General features: G+C 32.8%; 1 protein-coding gene across 2 annotated transcripts in view; it reads right to left on the minus strand.

The window, feature by feature from the left end:
* Positions 1 to 9,572: 9,572 nt before the first annotated feature.
* Positions 9,573 to 20,676, minus strand: part of LOC118195332 (BRO1 domain-containing protein BROX-like) — a 79,636-nt gene continuing 68,532 nt past the window's right edge. For both annotated transcript variants that reach the window (XM_085809777.1, XM_085809778.1), the window contains exon 11: positions 9,573 to 12,358. In XM_085809777.1, coding sequence (XP_085665903.1) covers positions 12,254 to 12,358 — 105 coding nt within the window. In that variant the 3' untranslated portion in view covers positions 9,573 to 12,253. The remainder of the gene's footprint in view (positions 12,359 to 20,676) is intronic.

The following is a 20,676-nucleotide window of genomic DNA, read 5'->3' on the forward strand; positions in this document are numbered from 1 at the left end:
CTAGTACCCACTCTTTAAAAAACTGATACCTTTGATATCAAAAACTGCAATCAATATTGCTTTCAGTTTGATTTGCTTTGATAAGCTTTTTTAATTCCTTTTGTACAGAGGTTTTTCCAATCCCAGTTCTGTGTTTATTACCGCTCCCAGTGCTTAGCTAGGGGAGCAAAGGGAGAAAGTGCAAGGTACGTAAAATGCTCTGGGATTTAAAGTTTCAATTCTTGATTGCCCTTCTCAATTTGTCGCCTCTCTTATATAAACAATTGTCATAACCTTGACCTCTCATATTTTCTAATTTTAATTATTTTTCTCTTCTAATGAAACTTGAGATAATTCCTTACCAGTAAATCTTTCAATAGGAAGAAAACCCAGAAAACGTTCATTAATGTTGCATTCAAATCCCGTTTCTGACTGGTTAATGGAAAGGTAAGGTACGAACTGCGCGAAATTTGATCGAAAATCTCCTTCCCCCTTTTATCTAATCTACGAACTGCGCGACGTTTTCTGTTCCCTCTTTCTTTACCAAGAAGATTGAATGCTACAAAAAGTCATTTATCGCCATTAATGGGACATTTTATTGAGACTGCAAGCCTCTATTTTCGTTTATCAATATTGTAAAAATTGTGCATACAAAACAAATATTAATTTAAAGTCTGGCATGTGCTGAAGTAAAAAAAAATTTCTTTTACACTCATTTTAAAGTTTTATGATGCTTAAAAGAATGATCAGCCAGATCTTTTTTATTCTCTGTAAGAATTAAAAACATTTCAAGTTGTAGATTTTAGTCGCTGATATACACATACATCTAACAGTTTTGAACAATAAGATTGATAGATTAATTGCATACACAAAACTGATGCATAATCAACCTATCAAATATCGTATTTGTAGCGAACTTTAAATAAGTTTTTTTGTCTAGATAAATATTAACAAATCTCCTTAGATAGCAGAACGGTTTTAACTTTCAAATTTACCATTTTAGGTAAACAGTTCAAATTTAATTTAAACAATTCTCTTTATTAAATCTAAAAATTGGATTTCTTAAGTGGTTCTAAATTCACACTAATATTATTGCAATATATTGCCGTAGTAAGCTTTCCATTTTTAGTCACTGAAGTTATTTTAAGGTTAACTTTCTTACAAATTCCATATTTTAATACTAAAAACGTTTAAATATTTATTCTGTTTTCCAGTTACTCTACCCGATGTACTTTGGCATGCATTTAATTTCTAATGCACATTTAATTAATAAATGCATAATTATGAGCGTCTGCAGAATTTTCATAATTAATCAAAAAAAAAAAAAAAAAAGAAAAGAAAAGAAACAACTCGAACACCCTTATATTCATATCTTGGGATTTTCAGTTCCCTTTTAATCCATTCCTTTTTCACATATTATTGCACTGTATTCAAGTTTTTATGTATGTAGAATTTATATATTTTGTATTGTACGATTGTCGTATTTATGCAAATTTATATTTAAATGATAATTTTTACAAATTCTCGCATCATAACTCTAGTTAAGAGAAGATGTTTCTAACACTTTGGTAAAGTTTAATCTTCAGCTCGCAGCTCATTTTCCAACCTAGTTTAAGGCTGAATTATTTGTAAAATTAATTATTTAAAATTATTTGTTAACAAAAAATGGTCGCTAAATTACGCTAATAATATTTCTAACTGTTGTAATTTATAATACAACGAGTTCATGTGATTTATAATATAATTCATTTATAATTTTTTCAGCAATATTGAAATTAATAGCAGATACTGATAATGTTATACATTTAGATTACAATGATTTAGCTTGCCACTGCCTTCTTTACTGATGCTTTTATGCTACATTCCTAATATTTCATAATGGCATACAGATAAGTTTAACTCATTCACCAAACATGCAAATTACTAATTCAGCTCCCTTTTGTTCTTATCTGTGCTGTATCTTCTATTTTCTTTAATATATTGTTCAGCCTAATATCAAAAGGTCTTATGATCAAGTCACTAAACATTAGTAGTTCGACTCGAGTTTCCAATCCCAGAGATCTCCCAGCTCGCTCTTTCTTTCTTTCTTTCTTTTTTTTTTTTTTGTACTTATTTACTGTGTAAAAATGTATCGCAAAAATTTCATTTCATGAAGTAAAAATACTTTTTAATTTATTCTTTAAAAATATTGCAAAAATTTTTACCTTGGCATATCTTCTTACAAATCCCTCTAATAAGAAAAAATGAGGAAAGAAATTAACTCGATTTCGGTGATTGATTCCTCGGTGCAAATTATATGTAACTTTTTCCAAAAGCTTAGAGTTTATATGGATATCAATAAATTAAGGATTATTTCTCCATCTAATTTTCTTAACATGTTTATTCCAGAATTTTCTTTTCACACTGTAGCGCTTAACTTTCTGAGTTTTCTATAATCATTCAATTTCTCTAGCCATGACAACTTTGCATACCTTCTGACAAGCAGTTATATTTTTAACCACTATATTTTAATTTCTGTTGACTATCAGTACATTATTCACTTATTTCACAAGTGCAAACATTTATTTTATATGCAAATCTACGTAAAATAGCAATAAAACTTCAGTTATGCGGAGCTCCTGATCGATTGCTTTAGATTGAATGAAATTAAGCTTAATGTTACTGTTAATTAGCTTGTTATTAATTTAATTATACGTTTCTAATCAATTATATGTTCAGATATTTCCAAATATATTGCACAAACTTTTGCATCCCATTTTCTAATTTTTGGTTAAAAAAATAAACTTTTATTTATTGAGAGACCTGATTGATTATATTTATTTGCAGTACTGTTTATCTAATTCTTTTCTTCTAGATAAATTTTTGAAAAAACTTCTTAGCATAATAATTTAAATGTCAGTGTTCCAAACGCATAATAATGTTGTTATAATAGATTTCACACTACGCTTTTTTAAAATTTAACTATTAATTTCTGCAAACATTTACATGTTTACTTTAATTAACAAAAAATATTTTTAACACACTTTGATATGGAATAATCTTTTGCACGCTAGTGAACTCTATTAAATTTTCCAGTCTAGTTCAGACATCTTGACTATTATTGATGTAATTTATAAAAAATATAATTGGTATGCTTTATAATTATTTAATTTACGACATTATTATAATAAATGAAAGATGTTTGTAATGCTAATATGTATGTTTACCAACACCTTTTATTTTCTTTGTTAGCTCCCGCAATTATTACTGTTATTCAAGTAATTAGCTTGCTTGTTAGATATTTTTTTACTTGTTCTTGTGATATGTCATTCTATTTCTTTATTTTATTTTCCTCTTGGCTACAATTGGCTTCGAAAAGTTAAATTGTAACCCTGTAGGCAACAGGGGAAAGAAATTTTGATTGGCGCAGTTGGAATATAGCAGGACCCGGGGAATGTTTTCATTTGCGTAGTTGGAGTACACCCAATGGAAATATACCTTACTGCAAATGTCATTTTGTTCAACCTTACCCGCATCGGGAGTACAATCAAAAATAATGGAATGGTATTTCGCTTTTTGAACTTGCTTTAAACTACACTGGTGTGCAAAAAGTAAGGACGAAGTCGAAAACTTAGCATATCAGCTGAACGAAGAGGCAGAGCGGACAGAAAGACCAATCAGGAGATTAAGTAAGGCGATGTACGGTAGCACATGCGCAGATATGCAGGTAGACGTAATGGAGGAGTGTCTGAGTAGTATAACGCATGTTGTCGGTGTACGATCAGTATTTCTGGGAAAGAGATTGCACGCCGTATAGCAGTTAAAATCACACCGAGTTGCTGCCTCAGCGAGAAATGGCGAATAATCAATCTGTTAGAAGACATCTGGATGCTTTTACCCGAGGTCGAATCATTGGGAAGTTGGAGGAAGGCCGCAGTGTGACAAGTGTGGCTTCAGAGTTCGGAATTGCTCACAGCATCGTTTCACGACTTTGGAGACAATTTCAAACTACAGGAACAGCTATCCGGGGGTTTCGTAGTGGTCGTCCACGAGGAACTACACCCGCAGATGACCGGTATATTGCCTTACAGGCCAGAAGAAACAGGCGGCAGACAGCGGAAGAAATCGCTAGACACACGACACAGGCGACTGGACGACCGATATCGCGTTTTACCGTGGCCAGAAGACTGCACGGTGGTGGTCTGTTTGCACGACGCCCTGTACGGTGTGTACCTCTAACGCCTGCCCATCGGAGAAGGCGTTCTCTGTGGTGCCGGGAACTTCGGAATTGGAGCGACAATGAATGGGGACGAGTACTCTTTACAGATGAGAGCAGATTCAATCTGAGTAGCGATTCTCATCGCATACTCATCTGGAGAGAGCGGCGAAGCCGCAATAATCCCTCGAACATCATTGAAAGGGACAGGTATGGAGGTGGCGGTGTTCTCGTTTGGGGAGGCATCATGCTTGGTAGTCGTACAGACCTTCACATCTTCGACGCAGGTTCAGTCAACGGGACCCGTTATTGTAACGAGATTCTTCTTCCATATGTGCGTCTTTTTAGAGGTGCTATGGGTCCGCAGTTCCTTTTCATGGACGACAATGCACCATGTCATCGCACAGTAGCTACCGAACAGCTCTTAGAGAGTGAGGATATTGAACGTATGGATTGGCCGGCACAATCTCCGGATCTCAGGCCCATCGAGCATGTATGGGATTTTCTAGGCAGACACTTGGCAGCTCGTACCTTACCACCAGTAACGATTCCGGAGCTTCGATTGGCGCTGCAAGACGAATGGGCAGCAATGCCTCAACAACTCATTGACACCCTCATTCTCAGCGTGGGCAGACGCTGTGAAACCTGCCTAGCAGTCAGGGGAGATCATATCCCCTATTAAAGACCGGATGTTTCTTGCTGGACACCCATCACAGGGATGTTTCGGCCTTCAGTCGCATTGCGCTCCATGCTACATTTTCAATAAAGTTTCTTTTTATCCCTCTGATTTCTCTTTTAGTAAGTGTTGCTTACATTACTCATGTCCTTACGTATTGGGGATCTTACGGTATTAAATGTGTTGATTTGGAAAGCTTTTGTACAAAGTTATATTGAAAAACCGTCTCGTCCTTAATTTTTGCACACCAGTGTATGTTATCACGTAACAGCCCAATACTTTCGAATGTTTCCCCAAAATGGTTGCTGCCTTTTCTTCATTACTGAGGATTCTACGAAATATGCTCCTTCGTTTTTGGGTCCAGTTTAGCTAGCAACTAAATTAACTTCACAAAATCTCCCTTATTATGTTCAAAAAGCATGGCGCTTGTATTCCGAAAGGCTAAAGAACTCTCACCAAGCAATTTAATTAGTAACATTATGCGTAAAATTACTTCATGCCAATATATAATTTCAGGATTAATTAAGCTTCGTGCAGCTGAATCTACTGTCTTAAAAGCTCCATAATTTCAAATTATTTACATGAGGTTTCAAGTCTTCATACTTTAATACCTCACCAATATTTTCCCAATTTCTATAACCCTAATTTAAAAACGAACTCAATTTTGAATTACCAAAAAGTCTGTAACAAAAGTAGAACACAGAATATACCAGCCAATCATTTGGACACGGGTTCTCCATTTTTTAAAATTCTGTTATAGTACTTTGCACTAAATGTTCGATTTGATTGTCTAACGGAAAATTATAACCAAATAAAGGAGGTAATGGACCTTTTCTAACTAAAAATTTTCGATCTGAATAGCTTAAACCATCGAGTCGTAATCCTGGGTCTAATGACAGAGTTTTGTTGAGGCCTCTTTCATTTTCCGTGGTAGTATCCATTGCCTCGAAACCTGATGAGCCTGTTCCTGTCTACAACAACTCTTAATTTCATCATTAATGTTGCTCTTCCCTTGATAGTCCAAATCATAATTTATGATAGTATCTAAATCTCAACAATCGCTTACTTCTTTGCTTTGTTTGGAACTATTATCATCTCTTAAAAAGCTATGCAACGCTTCTGTGTACTTTTGAAGTTGGGTTTGCTTTCCCCACTTTTTTTTTTTTATATTGGCTGCCAGATAGTCTTTTCTTCGTCAGACATTTGGAAACAAAAAGTTAATTGGATAAGGTTAATCGAATAATCAAAACCGAATATACAGCGCATCTTCTAAAGAATGGTAAAAAATAACCCGAGATACCTTGGATCAAAATATAGGGATTTAAAAAAATGTTATACGTTTCGGGCATACCACAGAGCACTACCCAAAAAGCTGTCTTATTTAAAAGTTATTAGCAATACTTATAGCAAATGTAGTATTGAAACTGGTTTAATAGAACCCCAGAAAATCGCAATTAAACATAAATACATAAACAGCCAATTTGGTTGGAAAAAATCGTTGAGTGAACTTAGACTATTAAATGTGTAAGTACAATAAACAATACTAACTTACCTCTAAAAAGCAATTTTCATATCCACTACGTTGTAAACGTTACAAAAATCGCAACGCTACCACAATCCAAATAAACCAGTCGGACGCTATTGCATAAATAAAGCATTGCTTTAAATCTCTATAGAAGGGCAAAAAATGCTTGTTAAATCCTGTCACCTGCGAGTGCGCTTTTCTCACTTCGCGTCGCGTGTACAAATACGCATTACCCCAGGACTTAGGAATGGTCAGAAGCCTGTCAATTCCTTTTGTATTTATTTTACTATTCCTGCATTTTCTAGATTCAGGCAATAGGGAAAAAAAAAAAAAAAAAAAAAAAAATTGGGGGGGGGGGAGTTAATTTGGTTTTGCCGCCGTAGGCAGTTGCTACTACCGCTTAGGCTCCGGATAATGCGATGTGTTGAAAGATCGACGTCAACAAAAATAATGACTTAATATAATATAATAATTTTCAATATAGCTATTCAGATCATGCTATAGTGGAACCACAATCATCATTCAAAATAAAAAAAACAGCCGATTAAAATACATTTTTTCATTAAAAACTGGTTATAAAATATTATATAGTAAGATTAAAATTCAATCAGCTTTAAATTTTTTTTTCATTAAGTATTTTGTTACATAACAAATTCAGTTTATTATTTAGCATAAATTTTAGTAAAAGCTTTTACCTTTTCACATCATATATTTGAGAGGATGATGAACTCAACGTATGCATATAAGACATCAATATTGTCCACTACTTCCCTCAGTTTGACCTTGCTTAGATAATCTAATCCTAACAACCCGTGAATTTCATTACCAACAAGCGGGGCATAATAATGAACTTCTCCCTTTTTATGCTACCCCCTGCTGTAAAAAACAGATGCCTAAATATCCTAAAACATTTGCTATTCAATGATGTTAGGAAAAAAGGAGGGAAGGTTCAACTCAAACCATGAATCTTGGCAGCCGTGTTACTACTACTGCAAGTGATCCAAGACAGTCGGGTCCAGTCTTGGAAATATTGGTATATCAGTATAACATTATGAACTGGGCTTCTCTGATTGTTATGCTATTACTTCTGTAACTTGGATGCGTCGATGCCGATGCAGAATGTGCCCACTACTGATACATAAACAAGTTAAAACTTTTCATTTTTATATACATCTCAGCATTTTACATGAGAGCTGATGATTAAACCAAACCATTTTTTGATACATTAAGAGTTTAAACGAAGACAAAAAAAAAAAAAAAAAAAAAAAACCTCTATACTTCGCGAAAGTTTTGATGGTTATGGAATTGGATGCGTTTCAGTTTCACATTACTGCTACATCTAGTCTATCATTCATTAAAAGAAAAAGTCTAAGTTGACAGCACTCCCGAACGAGCTTTTATATGGCATTGCAGAATGCCGCCCATGTATCTTTGTCATCATATGGAGCTCAACTGCTGTCATTTTTCATAATTCTACCCAGAATAAACTCTCACTATTAAAATAGCAACTCTCATGAATATGTGATGGAAGGTTCTGTGTTCTGCATGAAAGTCATAAAAGCATGCCCAAAATCACTATTTAAACTGTACTCGGGTAGTCATCTCGACTTCTGGACAATGAAGAAATTTCAAATACTCTCCTCTGGAAGATGTGCAAGACAAAACATAACACTTTTAATTTTTAAACACCAACATATTATGTAGCTATGCAGTAGAAATGTAAATAGTTTATTTCCTAAAAAGTAAGAATTTATATATGTTATTTTCTAGTCTTAGAGTTACAAAAATTTTTCTTTCTGAATGCATATTATTTCATAAACGATTAGTCTTTTCTATAAGTTACACTGTGTTCATGAAAATTACATCAGGACCTGTCCTATATCAAGGCTGAGCAAATGCTTTTGGATAGAAACTATATACATATATATCGGATATGTTGGTCAACATGTAAGTATATATCGGGAAAATATTGAACAGAAAATTCCCAACCATATGTAAAAAAATCTCCCCCCTTTCCAAAGAAAAGTACTTTGGTGTCTTCTTTTTTGGGCCACCAACTTATTTCTGGTATCATGGCACCTAACTGCATTTTACCAATAACAGTCTTGAAACTTTCATCAAACACTCTGAACTACGCACAGCAGCTAACAGTTTTAAATTTCTTAATAGTACGTTTTATACAAACTGCTTACTTTGGTTTAATTAAATTTCAGGTTCAAAGTAAATGGCTTTCGCTGATTCTGAAAGTTAAAACTTCAGTTTAATGGTAATGAAATTCTCATTCTATATCCGTGATTTCCAAAATGATGTGTAGAATAGAATTTCAGAAGGTGCAATGAAGAGTGATCCTTGGCTGTTGAGTAACCAGTGACATAAAATCTGCTAGGATGAATCCATTTCATTGAAGCGATATCGCTTTTGCATAATAAGAAAATAGTCAAATATTTTTTTAATACCAAGAGTATCAAATGCTTGGGTATTCTATGTGATGCAGAGTTTTTCAGCATCTATTATTTTTAATTTATAAATATTATAATTTAAATCACATTTGATTGATGAACCATTCCAAAATTTATTGAAAGACCCACCAGTAGCTGAGAACTCTGCACACAAGTAGTTCGACTTGACTTGAGTTCAAACTCAGGTGACCAGGCTGGATGCATAGTTAGCTTTCCCCACATTTAACATGAATACGATATATATGCTAAAGTCATTTATCAAATTATTAATTAAAATTTTTGGACATCTCATAAATATCAGAAAAGTTGTAACTAGAACAGGACTAATTGTGCTGAATTTTGCCATTCTTTGAGAAAGAATGGATTCTATACAATAAGATTAGATTCCAAATTTTTGTTTATAAGTTTTTGTAATATAACTCGAGTTCAACCTACTTCTTCGGTTCTTCAATTTTTAAAAAAGAAATGCAATCTGATAACTTTTTTTTTTAATATCTTTGATTTCTTCAGTAATTCTGTCTGAAACGATAAGATTGATAAGTATTTATTACTGTTAACATAACTCTTATGATTCGAAATGGCAAATTAACTAAATATATATAGCAAAATATCACCTTAGACCACAGTATCACTAGACAGAAACTATAACAGAAGAGCTGACCATAAAAGTTTTAAAGGCTAAGTCAACAGATCATTTATAGCTTGAATCTAAATAGCAAGAAGAAATCTAAAACAAACTCTTATAAAATTTGCTTTATTGCAGCCAACAGAAAAAGCACATTTAAATTACCTGCAAAGCTTAATTTGGGTACATTCTGAACAAGAAGGAAAGCAGTTTTGCATCTGAAGATGTCACTATACATAATTAAAATGACGAAATGATAAAACAACAGTTCTAACCATGTACAGAGGATCATTTACGATTTTATTAGAATAAAGACTAATATTTATTTTTAACAAAATGCAGATTTATCTTTCACATTCTGTAGCACAGAAAGTTGAATTTACTTTTTATGAAGATAAATTTAACAGTAAATAAAATTTCCAAAAATGCACACACACACGCACACACAAAACCCAACATACATAGTATATTTTTAAGAGCCACTATGTAAATAGACAATTATCTCAATGCACAAAGCAAGTTAATCATTTTGATTTTGAGAAAAACTGAAGTGATTACAGTAAGTATTTCTGAAATTATAAAAACAATAATCAGACACATAGAAAATTTGATCATCTAATCAGTCTTCTGGCTTTTGCTGGCCACATTATGATTCTCTGTATACCATCATAAAGAGTTGAAAAAAATATTTAAGATTAATCCACAATAATCTCTCCCCAAAACATGCTAAATATTAAGTACCTCTTATTCTTTCAGAGTAATTTTATGATCAATTTAATTTAAAGTTGAAAACAATATTGTATTTTTTGGCTTACTGCAGTGACCAACAGGTATATATAAAAAAATCCATACACAATCCATGATTATCAAGAAAATTTTCCAATATTTCAGTTACTAAAAAGTTAGTTAAAATAATAACTTGTAACAGAATTTTCTGGTAAGTTTCCCGCACTGGCACCTGAATTTAGAAATTACATGGAAAATTATTCAAAGATAAAAAGATTCATAAAGAAAAAAGATATATTTTAGCTCTTTATGAATAATTTTTAGGATAATTATGAACTCATATAATTTTTAGGGGTAAATATTTTTCACAGCAATTTCATTTGTACAGCACTATTCTTTAGAACAGTATTTAAAAGCTTTTTTCCCCCTGTATACAGATACAACACAAGCATTCTTTATTATATAATACAAGTTATTTTAAATTATAACTTTATCACACACAGCATTTTTTTGGGGGGGGTATAGATTTATTCCATCTACTTGACTAGTTTGTGGTTGACATATAACAGGAACTGTCAGCCACAAAAACAATCTGATTGAATGATTCAGTTTAAAAAGAGAAGGATAACCAAGTTCTCACTAGACTGCATTTCTTCATACATAAAATATTAAAATATAGGAAAGGCAAATCAGGAATGTTAATTTACCTGAATACAATACAGAAATTTCTCTTAATTACTATTTGTTAATAATATATCAGGGTTCTGATAAGGTGCATATTTATACTTCTTCCCTAACTGACAATTTCATGAAACAATAAAGGACAATAAAACTTAAATTATCTGTGACAAATCAGATGCTATGCAATGAAAATTACAAAGAATTATTTCTTAATATTACATTAATTGCACAGATATTTAATTTTACACAAAAATTACCTAAAAGCATTCCTCAACAAATAAGAAATTAGACTTCATACAGGTAACAAAAGATTTTTTAGTTTCAAGTAAAATATAAATTTACTTCAAATGAAAATTTTAGAATTATTTTTGTATACTTCGATTAGTTCAACATGCTCAATATGAAACAAAGAAGCACGTAAAAAGCAACTGACATTTTCAACAGTGACTTAAGAAATAGTTGTAGGCTCACAAGTTGGAATCCAGCTCCACTGTAACATCACTTTTCAGAAATCAGCTTGAATTTTTTATTTTTAAATGATCAATGAAATATAAAAGTTATAAAACCCAAAGAAATTTAAAACATAAATTACATTCAAGTCACTAAATCAGTTTAAAAACGTTACTAATTATGTCAATTTCCAGCATCAAATTGCCTAGACATAACATAGTTAAAATACATATTTAAATGCCTCCTCTCACACAGGCATTTCACAATTTTAACACTACAGCTACCAATCTATCAAAATCACCGATATTTTTCACTAGGCAGAAAGTACGCACTAATGATTGATAACTGTAATGCTAAGCATTACAACAGAAACAATCTTGCTGACCGATATATGCTTTTAATGTGGGAGGGGGAAAAGTAAAAAATATAAATGTACAAAAAATAGTTATGAATAAGATTACACTCTGCATATGTCACAAATTTAAATAATGGTTAGAAGTTATTTATTTCTTACTGCTGCTCTTCAAATTTAGAATGTGAATTTATATTGGTAAATTCTCTCATTTCTGATCTCTAAGTACAAGCAATTAAACACAGTTATATTACATTCTGCTGGCATACATAATAAATGGTAATGTCTACTCTTAACTGATGATGCTGAATTCAAACACCTGTTTTGTGCCTATTTAACACAACCACCTATTTAATTTATGTGCCCTAAAATATCCCTTCTACAATAACAGTACACATAAATTTGCTTTCAAAATCACAGAATTATCAACTACTTGCATCTAAAAAGAATGGATATTTACAGAATATATTATTCTAATCTCATGAACTAAATCAACAACATATCATAAAATGCACAGCCAAACATAATTTTCAATGTATAAAAATATATTAATATACACAGTGGACGTAATTTTTAATCACAATTTTATTGTAACATGCATCCACTGGTGTTTTGGGGATCTTTTGCAGTCTGATGAACATTGACTTCTTTAACAGGAGGGAGTTTGCCTTCTGCATTAACAGCTGATTTCTGCAAGGAAGAAAGTATTTTTATTTTTTTCAGCATAAGATTATCAACAAATGTAAACTAAACAACTGATTAACAATGCTTTGAAATCTTGCATTTTTAAACATGGTAATAACAAATTTTTCATTAAACAAATCTGAAAATGATGTGTTGTGAGACTTGGGAAAAAAAAAAAAAAAAAAAAAAATCCTAAAATTTGTAATAACAAATATAACTTGAAATATTCTCAACTTATTCAAGGTAAATTCAAATTCTTATTGTTTAATTGATTTTAATTAGGGAAAGTTGACTGTTCTCAAGAGTATACCAGTGTAAGTAAGGCAAGTCATTTCTTTAAAATTCTCCCAGCAATTTACTGGCACAATTTTGGGCCACAAAAGTAAGTACCTTCGAAAGTAAGATTAAATCTACTTAGTTATTTTCCAACAGTACATTTAAAAAATTGTATCCATAACAGATATACTTAGAGCTGAGAGCTACAACACAATTTTATTATTTATTCTAAAAACATAAATCATTTATCACAAAGTTTCCATTCAACCGTTACATAATCTTTAGTTCAAATGTAAAAACACCTGATGGTCATAAGCTCTAGGGCCAACTAGTGGCAAAAGGAATTAGATAACTGAATGCTAGCAATGCCACAGAGTTCCAGCTTTAACCGCTTCCCTTACAAATTTTTTTGAAAAAAATTGCAAAAAATCATAACATTTTTTAATTTTATTATTAAATACAACAAAACGAAACAAATCAAAATATGTAGGTTTTAAGTTGAATTTTTAATTTTTTGAAGGTGTAAAAGCATTTATTTTTAATATTAGTTTACTATCCCGAGTTATCTCGGGCAAACGGAAAAAAGTTAAATATTAATCTTTGTATGATAGTTTTTGAAACAAGGGACAACACAGAGTGATGCCCGACATTCTACACTGGTATCTGGTCTCTTTTCTTACTGGCTTACCGCTGAAATCTCTTTCATGGGAGCACAGAGTACACTGTCTCGTTGGATTTGATTTCCCCCCCCCCCCACATCTCTTCATAATTATTATCTGAAAAATCGTCGCTTTCGCTATCTTGCATCATCGCCATTATTTTATTTTTTTTCAATGCATGCATCCTTCTTTATACATTACTAATCCACAAGCCAACATATACAATACAACAGGGAAACACGTGACCAGTTCCTCCAAAAGAATCGCGCAACCAACAAAATTTGGCAAATTGCCAATCAAAGCTGAATATTTCCTTTAATTTTCTCCAGACCGAATAAAACCGTGATAAAAGAAATCGAACTAACAAATTCTGCTTCGCCCGAGTTTCCTCGGGATAATAATTAACTGCAATATATATGTAACGAAAGTTCTATATCAAAGTCGAATCACTCATAATCCAAAGGACGAGATGCATGGCCTGGAGGGTTTTCCATAAATTTTAATTAAGCTTAATATTTACATATATACAATGTAGGCTAAAATGCCTGAATCGAATATTTAATGCTCAAGAGGCAAGAACTGAATAGTTCCAGCTTAAATCTAAATTGAATTCTATTGCGTAGTGCATCAAAATTCTACCTTCAAGAAGAAGAATATTTTTTCAAGTCACGTGTTCAGAAGGGGAAAGGTCAAGTAAGCCAATAGATTGACTCCTAACGCCATCTCTTGGCGATATCAAAGAATATTCCTTAACACACTCCCCACCTGAACTCTGACAAGACTTCATCTAACTCAGTTATACATACAATCAAGTACATAAATCACTATTCTATAAAAATATTAAAAAATACTAATTAGTCAAACACTTCAATTCCAATACAGGTATCAAATAATAAATGTTATAACTAATAAATGAACTAAATTCTAAAATATTTTCCACTTAACTGAGCAAACTTAACTAACGATATTCAATTTAATCATTAATAGACAAAAAAAGGGAAAAAGCATAACTAAATCGTTAAAGTTCAAAATATCTAAAGTTCAAGAGGATATAGATGTTGAACAGTACGTTTTAAAATCCCATTACCAGTTTTTAATTCGAATGATCGGACTTTACCATCACGTCCAGGAATAATTTTTATGATTCTACCAAATTTCCATAAGAGTTTGTTTTTATTATCTCCTTCGACTAAAACAACATCTCCTACTTTTAGTTCTGGTTGAAGTTGCGGATTCTTCAAGAAATGGGCAGTTCTAAGATCTAATAAATATTGTTGCTTCCATTTCCACCACAACTGTTTTAACAGCAATTCTTGATAACGCTTTCTTTTTAACAGCGTTTCTCTTGTCGTTTTGCTACCGATGATTCTAGCAAAGGTCAAAGGATACTTCATATCAGTTTGTCCAATGTTTAAGAAGTGCATTGGAGTCAACGGTTGCGGCTCGTCATCGTCGTTGTAAACGTAACTTAGAGGTCGTGAATTAAGAACTGACTCCACTTCGACAAGTAGTGTAGACATTTCTTCGAAAGTCAACAATGCTTTTCCTACGATTTTTCTTAAACATTCTTTAACAGATCTAACAAGTCTCTCATAAAACCCTCCCCACCATGGGGCTCGTTCGATTATAAATTTCCAATGGATTCTTTCTTTGGCAATGAAATTCTTGAATTTGTCATCTTTTAAAACTTTTGAAAAATTCTCAAGTTATTTCTTTGTCCTCTTAAAGGTCTTGGCGTTGTCAGAGTAGATGATTACGCAGTTTCCTCTTCTGCTCAAAAATCTGCGAAATGCAAGTAAAAAGGATTCTGTTGACATATCTGATACAAGTTCTAAATGTACAGCTCGGGTTACTGCACAAACGAACAAAACAATATAGGATTTTCGAATGTCTTTAGAACTCTTTACGTAAACTGGTCCGGCGAAATCAATTCCACAGACTGCAAATGGAGGCGATTCTTGGATTCTATCCTTTGGTAAGGGTGCTGTCATCTGGTCTGCTGGTTTAGCTAAATATTTTTGGCAAATTATACAACCTTTTAATGTTTTATTGACTAACTGTCGTCCTTTAGGAATCCAGAAGCGTGATCTGACTTTAGCTAAAGTTGCAGCAATTCCTCCATGCATTATCTTCTCATGTTCTTTGCATACAATCAGAATCGTTAGTCGAGAATTTTTAGGTAAGATTATTGGATGTTTATTATCTAGTGAGAAGTCAGAAAATTCCAGTCTTCCTCTCAACCTCATGATTTCCTTTTCATCAATATAAGGAAGAAAATTATACAAAGGAGAATTTTTTCCAACTGAATTACCTTCTTTGAGGGATTTATATTCTTCGGCAAAAAACTTCTTTTGCTCTGATCTTATCCAGAAATTTTCTGCTTCTTGTAACTCTTCAGCTGTGAGAGTTCCTTGAATGTCGCTAGTTTTTCTTAATTTTTTAATGAAACCTGTTGTCCAAGCAGTGACTCTCAACACCCTCTCTAATTTGCTATATTTTGATATGTCGAAAAGATCATCTGCACTTTTTTCGATTGTACATTCAAGTTGATGTATATCACCGGATCTCTTTCGGTATTCCAGCTTGTTTTCATCTATTGTTTCTTTAATATCTAATCTAGGCCAAAGTTCGTGAGGGAGTTGAAGCCATTGGGGACCTTGCGTCCAAATGGTCTCATTTATTAACTTGGAAATCTTCGTTCCCCGAGATACGAGATCGGCAGGGTTAATGCCAATCTTAAGGTGAACTCAATTTTTGTATTTCTTCGACACGATTCCTGACAAAGGGTTTAAAGGCTTCAGGTTGTTTCTGGATCCAAAAATAAGTAATTGTTGAGTCTGTCCAAAAATAGCACGGAATTCTCAATTTCAGTGCTTTCAGAATATTGCTGACTAACTTAACTGATAACAATGCCCCCATTAATTCTAACCTCGGTAAAGTAAGGGATTTTAGTGGGGCTACCCTATTTTTAGAAGAGACAAAGGCCGTTTTGATTTCTTTATTTTCTGTCGTGAAACGTAAATATGCGACTGTACCATAGGCTTTGACACTTGCATCTGAAAAGCAATGTAGTTCGAGATTTTCGACATTAATGTTCGAGTGCATGAAAAGGTAACGAGAGATGGAGAATTCAGCCATTTGAGGTAGCTCTTCACACCACCTTCTCCATTCAGAGGACAAATCTTCAGGTAACGGTTCATCCCAATCTATTTGTGACAACCAAATCTTCTGTATTAAGCACTTTATTCTAACAGTGAAAGGTCCTAAAATTCCAATCGGATCGAATATCCGACCCAACACTTGTAGAAGAAATCGTTTTGTTTCTATTGGTTTAGATGTGAAAGACAATAAGTTCCGAACATCAAAATACAGTAAGTCCTTTGAATTATCCCATGCCATACCTAAGACTTTAAATGGGAAATTTTCTCTATTAAAATCTTCAGGATTTTCATCTGGAACGATACCCTTTTTTACCCACAATTCATGTAATTGTTTCGAGTTACTATGCCATTTGTGAAGCTGCATGCTTGCTTCCTTAAATATTTGGACCGATTCTAGACTCGTAGTTAATGCTTCATTGATCGTTGGTTGGCTTCCAATCACATCATCTACATATACGTTCTCATTCAAAAAGTTAACCGTTGTAGGATAAAGTTTATTATATTTTTTCAGATGATGTTTAATGGTAGCGGCTAATAGAAATGGACTACTATTTATTCCGAATAAAACTCTAGTGAACCTATATATGTCAGGAGAAATGGTTTCATCATTAGGGAAATTGGAAAACAGAAACCTGGTTGCGTCTCGATCTTTTTCATGTATGAGAATCTGTAAAAAGGCTTGTTTTATATCTGCAGTGAAGGCTATTAGATTATACCGAAATCTTAACAATATTTCGAATATTTCAGGGTATAAATTTGGCCCAACATGTAGACAATCATTTAAAGAAATGGATCCTGGGGCATGCGATGATGCATCATAAACAATACGTAATTTACTTGTAGCTCGATCCTCGCGTATAACTTCCCTATGTGGCAAGTAAAACACGACATCCTCTTCATTTGAAATTTCTGAAACTGGTTCGATAATATTTTGTTTTAACTGATCTCTTAATACATTCCTGTATTCGGAAAATAGATTAGGATCTTTTTTAAATCGTTTTCTAAGTCGATGAAATCTTTGTTCTGCGATTTCCCTATTATTATTTAGATTTGATGTGTCATGTTTCCAAGGCAATCTAACTTTATAGCGAGAATTTTCATATGTTATATTTGATTCAAAATATTTGACGACTTCATTTTCAGTTGAATCGAAGTTTTCCCTCTTATCAATAAGTCCTGAGTTTTCCAAGTCCCAAAATTTTGTTATTTGTTTGGAAATCAAATCTTCCCCTACAACTACATTGAAAGCTAAAGAGACATCATCATCACCTTTTCGTCCATGTAGGCACCACCCGAAAATAGTTTCCACTGCAACAAGATTTTTGCTTAAGTATTTAACGTGTCCCATTACTATGTTGTAATAATAATCTGCACCAATTAGAATGGCAATGGGTTTTTTACAATCGGGAAAATCTGCGAGCATCAAATTTTTTAATTGTCTGTTTTGCTTAATTTCTTCTGATTTAGGAGGTGGAATATCTGTACCTGATATATGATCAGTTACTAATAATTCAACTTCTATTCTAGAATCGGGAGAACTTCTATGTTCTAAAGTTAATTTAACTACGTCATAATTCTTTTGGACGGGAGAAGTATTCCCAAAAGTGTAGACAGTCAATTTTTCTTTTCTTATGACTTCGAGGTTTAATCTGTCCGCTAACTCGCGAGCACAAAAACTTTCCATACTTCCACTATCCAAGAGAAGTCTGGCAAACACCTTTTCCTTAGCTGTTTTAACTTTTATCGTGCAAGTCTGTAAAAGAATTGTATTATTTGCATTATGTGAAACGGCCGAAACAATTTCTTCTTTCTGTTCCTTAGTTTGTGTATCATTTTTCGAAATTAATATACTATCCTTTTTATCACTTGGTGTATTTTTAACTATCCAACTGGATTTGAAACATATGGCTTCTGAATGTTTACCTTTGCAAATTTTACAAACTTTAGTTTGGCGTTGCCGGCACAGTGAGATTTTGTGTTTAGGGGCCAAACAAAGCAGACAACGCGCTTGTTTTTTCAAAATATCTCTCTTCTCATTAACTGTAAGGCATAAACAGGACTCTGAGTCATGGTTTTGAAAACAAAAAATGCAGTTTCGATTTGATGACGCGGCTGCCATAAATTCATGTGTGGTGACAGTTTGTTTATGTTTCGCCATCGATGGATATCTGTTAATACCTTTCATTTCCGGGTTTGACTTGCGTGGGAAGGATAACGAATTAATCTTTTCTCGCGATTCTATTTCTAATCGGAGAAAGTCTAGAAATTTGTTTAAATCATAGGTTGAAGGATTTTCAGTATTTGTACGATGAAATTCTAAAGTTATATCGTTCGGGACAATTTTCATCAAAATTGGAATAAACATGTTGGAATATGTTTCTGGTTTCACACCGAATGCTAAAAGGCTTCTGACTTGAACATTAATTGTATCATAAAGTTTTCGCAATTTTGCCACTTCACTTGAACTTTGAACGGGATTTAAATTTAAGAGATTAGAAATGTGTGTATTGATAATAAGGTCACTTTGGCCGAATCTATTTTTAAGAATGTCTATAGCAGAGTCATAATTAGCCTCTGAGATTGAGAGACCTTCTATGGCTGATGCTGCGTTTCCACATAAATAAGTTCTCAAATAATTAAATTTTTCTATCTTCGAAAGTGTAACATTGTCATGAATAGTGACCTTGAATGAATTCCAAAAATTCATCCAATCGTTATAATTTCTGGAAAATTTGTGAATTAAGAGTTTGGGAATTTCACATTGCCTTCAATTTGTCTTTTGGTTTCAACTTCTGTAGATGAATTATTTAAATTCGTGTTGATATTTTGAATATTGTATTTCCTTAAATAGCGGTTGATTTTAGACTTTGCTATTATTATTTTATCGTTATATTCCATAGAAGTGTTAATATCTGAATCTAATTTTGATTCATCTTCAATCAAATTTTGTATTTTTTCATTTAAATCATGTAATTCCGTTTCTTTACTATTTATCAATTCCAAACAATTTTCTAACTCTTCTTGATTTTCTTCTTTAAAATACTCATCTACATTTTTAATAATTTGAGTTACAGAAGCACGTATATGTGCTCGATTCTTAATTAGTGTCTTCTGTTCCATTTTAATAAATTATCAAAGGAGACTTACTGTGAGAAGTCTTCGCTTACAAAGCTAATCCAAAAGGCGAAAAACACAAATTTTCAAATTAATCAGATTCTTTTCTGGAGCCGATGCACCATTATGTAACGAAAGTTCTATATCAAAGTCGAATCACTCATAATCCAAAGGACGAGATGCATGGCCTGGAGGGTTTTCCATAAATTTTAATTAAGCTTAATATTTACATATATACAATGTAGGCTAAAATGCCTGAATCGAATATTTAATGCTCAAGAGGCAAGAACTGAATAGTTCCAGCTTAAATCTAAATCGAATTCTATTGCGTAGTGCATCAAAATTCTACCTTCAAGAAGAAGAATATTTTTTCAAGTCACGTGTTCAGAAGGGGAAAGGTCAAGTAAGCCAATAGATGGACTCCTAACGCCATCTCTTGGCGATATCAAAGAATATTCCTTAACATATATGAACCCGAGATAACTCGGGATAATCAGGCAAGCGGTTAACAAATCCAGCTGACTGCATGGTTGTTTTAATAATTTTCTCCATGCGTAATGTAACTATAAAGCCAACTCCCTTTAAAAGTTTTCCTTAGTGTAGTCTGCCGCAGTCAAATAAACCAAACAAAAGCAAACTACATATTAGGAGAATGTGATATTAATAAATATATTTTACTACATGAAAACAAGTTTTTTTTTTTTTACTTGCAGTATTTACAAAAGTCTAATCATCTTTTTTCTTTTAAAAATGCTGAATTCTGTACACATCATAAAGACATAAAACACACTTTCAAAAAGAAATGCTCAATTTCTGATGAACATATTAACTACCGTAATTTCTAGAAGAAACACCACTGCATTTACATGTATAAAACTGAAATTTTCAGCAGGTGAGGCATTTCTACCAATGCAACACTTTGCGTTCACTTAAAAAAAATTTCGTAAGATGTCATTGTACATATCTTGGATGGATATTGGTGTTATTTCCACAAAAAGTTGCTTTCTGAAACTCAGTTGCTTTCTGAAAGCTTTATTTCGTTTACATTCTTTCCCTTAAACGGACCTATGTGCCTTATTCATCCCAAACGGGGGTCTTGGAACAATAACATTCT

Source organism: Stegodyphus dumicola, chromosome X2 (genome assembly GCF_044657685.1).
Source record: "Stegodyphus dumicola isolate Sdum_Otavi_A_Nest chromosome X2, ASM4465768v1".
Classification (NCBI taxonomy): domain Eukaryota; kingdom Metazoa; phylum Arthropoda; class Arachnida; order Araneae; family Eresidae; genus Stegodyphus; species Stegodyphus dumicola.